Source organism: Myotis daubentonii, chromosome 21, assembly GCF_963259705.1.
Source record: "Myotis daubentonii chromosome 21, mMyoDau2.1, whole genome shotgun sequence".
Lineage (NCBI taxonomy): Eukaryota > Metazoa > Chordata > Mammalia > Chiroptera > Vespertilionidae > Myotis > Myotis daubentonii.
Window position 1 is genome coordinate 6,494,782 of NC_081860.1, and position 3,096 is coordinate 6,497,877.

General features: G+C 41.4%; 1 protein-coding gene across 1 annotated transcript; it reads left to right on the plus strand.

The window, feature by feature from the left end:
- Window positions 1-1,432: 1,432 nt before the first annotated feature.
- Window positions 1,433-2,371, plus strand: LOC132222932 (zinc finger protein 3-like; the record flags this gene model as incomplete). Its single annotated transcript, XM_059678288.1, is given in 1 exon segment — window positions 1,433-2,371. A coding segment is annotated over 1 exon segment (939 nt), but the record flags the coding sequence as incomplete, so codon positions are not given.
- Window positions 2,372-3,096: the final 725 nt, after the last annotated feature.

Here is a 3,096-nt window from a genome sequence, read left to right on the forward strand (position 1 = left end):
CCCTCTGTCATCTTTCATTAACACTTGGAATATTTCAGTTTTATGTATTTGTAGAGAAAGTGGTACAGGGAGAATCCTAGTTTTTTTTTCACAGGGTAAACATGTAGGATGGTTTTAGTGGAGTCCTGGCCCAGCTGAGTGGAAACCAGGAGAACGTGTGACACAAGGGCTCTTTTCAAATTATACGAGGAATCAGCTAGATTTCATCACTGCTCAGATGGACGTGCTACTGCCTACACCTCATTTTTACCTTTCCTTTTAACTACATTACACTTTCTGACATGTCCTTTCACATATGACTTCCTAGCATTCAGTCATGTTCACTTCTGTGGCTTTTTTCTATCACCTGCTTGTCTGCACTGTTGCCTCTGCAGTATTCATCAACTTTGACCTGCACATGTGTTATGAGGTTTACATACATACTTAAGTAGTCCTCAAAAAACAGCTACTCGTTTAATGAATTTTTTTTGGAATAAGATATAAACAAAATTCTGCAGAGCTAGTCTATGTCACCTGCAGACAAGCCCTACTAAGCACTGTTAGCGTAAGGAAGGGCTGGAAGTCTTACCTCTCTTCCATGTGGTGTTTGCCATTTTTGTGTCATATTCCTGGTGTGGTCTTCCTTCCTTTATGATCTTCCCAGGCCCAGAACTTCGCTGAAGCCTATTATAAACCTTCATGAACATCTCTTTTCAGAAAATTGCATGAAGCTGAGGTGTCCTGTCCAAAACACTTTTGTAATACAACTTCCCTCTGTCACCAAAATCAACATTCATTTCCTCACCCTTTTTCTGTTTTCAGATTGTTGGCATAAAAAGGATGATGAGGAGACCTGGGCTTCTCAGAATGTATATATAGAAGGAGAGTCACAGGTCAGGGATTCTAAGACAGCTCCAGCAACCCAGAATAACCATCCATGTAAGCAGTGTTTCTCGGTGTTAAATATATTTTGCACCTGAATGAGTTACAAGCAGCACACTTGGAGCACAAAGGCTTCATAAGTGAGGCATTTGTGAGAGAGGTCTGTTCCAGTGAAAACACTCACCAGCAACAGAGGCATGCCAGGGAAAAGATATCCTGGAAAGAAGCCACGGATAAGGCCTCATTTGCGACCAGCTGCAGCTTTTACTTATCAGAGCTGACTTCAACCAACAGGGCGGTTGAGGAACATTTTCAAACTTCCTCAGAGCTTCTACAGCACCAGGCAACTCATAACACTGAGGAGCTACACTGTGGCAGTGAGATTTCACAGGAATTTTTCAGTGGAAAAAGTCTTCACCAGTGGAGTGAATGTGAAAACGCTGCTAGCCACAACTTGAAAGTTGTTGGATGTCAGGATGTGTGTTCTGGAGAGTGTGGCAAATGTAGGAAAAATTATGGAGGAATCTTTAACCTCATTCGACATAAAAGAGTTCACTCTGGAGGAAAGCGGTATGAGTACACAGATTGTGGGAAGTCCTTCAGTGAGAGTTCCAACCTCATTCGACATCAGAGAATTCACACTGGAGAAAAGCCTTATGAGTGTTGTGAATGTGGGAAAACTTTTACCCGCAGTAATTCCCTTCTTATACACAAGAGAGTTCATACAGGAGAAAAACCTTATGAATGTAGTGAATGTGGGAAGACTTTTAGGCAAAATAGTCACCTCCTTATCCACAGGAGAGTTCACACTGGAGAAAAACCTTATGAATGTGGTGAATGTGGGAAGTCTTTTAGGAATAATAGTCATCTCCTTATCCACAAGAGAGTTCACACTGGAGAAAAACCTTATGAATGTAGTGAATGCGGGAAGTCTTTTAGGCAAAATAGTCACCTGCTTATCCACAAGAGAGTTCACGCTGGAGAAAAACCTTATGAATGTGGTGAATGTGGGAAGTCTTTTAGGGATAATACGCAGCTCTTTATCCACAAGAGAGTTCACACTGGAGAAAAACCTTATGAGTGTTGTGAATGTGGGAAAACTTTTACCCGCAATAATTCCCTTCTTATACACAAGAGAGTTCATACAGGAGAAAAACCTTATGAATGTAGTGAATGTGGTAAGTCTTTTAGGCAAAACAGTCACCTCCTTATCCACAGGAGAGTTCACACTGGAGAAAAACCTTATGAATGTGGTGAATGTGGGAAGTCTTTTCGGGATAATAGTCATCTCCTTATCCACAAGAGAGTTCACACTGGAGAAAAGCCTCATGTGTGTAGTGAATGTGGGAAAGCTTTTAACTGAAATTATTCTTTTCTTATCCACAAGAGACTTCACACTGGAGAAAAACTTTATGAATGTGGTGAATGTGGAAAGTCTATTAGGGTTAGTAGACTGCTCCTTATCCACAAGAGAGTTCACACTGGAGAAAAACTTTATGAATGTAGTGAATGCGGAAAGTCTTTTAGGCAAAATAGTCACCTCCTTATCCACAAGAGAGTTCACGCTGGAGAAAAACCTTATGAATGTGGTGAATGTGGGAAGTCTTTTAGGGATAATACGCAGCTCCTTATCCACAAGAGAGTTCACACTGGAGAAAACCTTATGTGTGTCGTGAATGTGGGAAATCCTTTAGCCAAAATAGTCAGCTCCTTATCCACAAGCATGTTCACACTGGGGAAAGCCTTATGAGTGTACAGATTGTGGGAAATCTTTTAGCCGAAAATATGGCCTCATGAGACACCTGACCGTTCACACAAGAGAAAAGCCTTAAATGTAAGGGGAATGTTTCCTTAATCTTACTCAGAATAACAACCATGAAGGAGACTCTATGTTACACAGTTGCCGTAATATGATCCCTTTTTATCAGGACAGACTCTCTGCTAGATTCCTCCTCAGTTTCAGGTACAAGTGAGGCTTTAAGGAGCTACTTGAAGTTGCCATTCTGCCCAGGCCTCCTATCCGATTGATGTCACTATGTGTGATTGTGGCTGAAGTGATTTCACCTCTACTACCTGGCTCACCTGAACAGTGTGAATCAGTCACAATCACACTGTGCTTTTTTTGCTTGAATCAATTCTAAATATTCTGACCTCTTGGCAGGATCTTCATTCCTTTCTGTCTGACTAGGGAATGGGCCTTGTCCAGTGTTTTTCCAGAATAGCCATCCTCAGAAA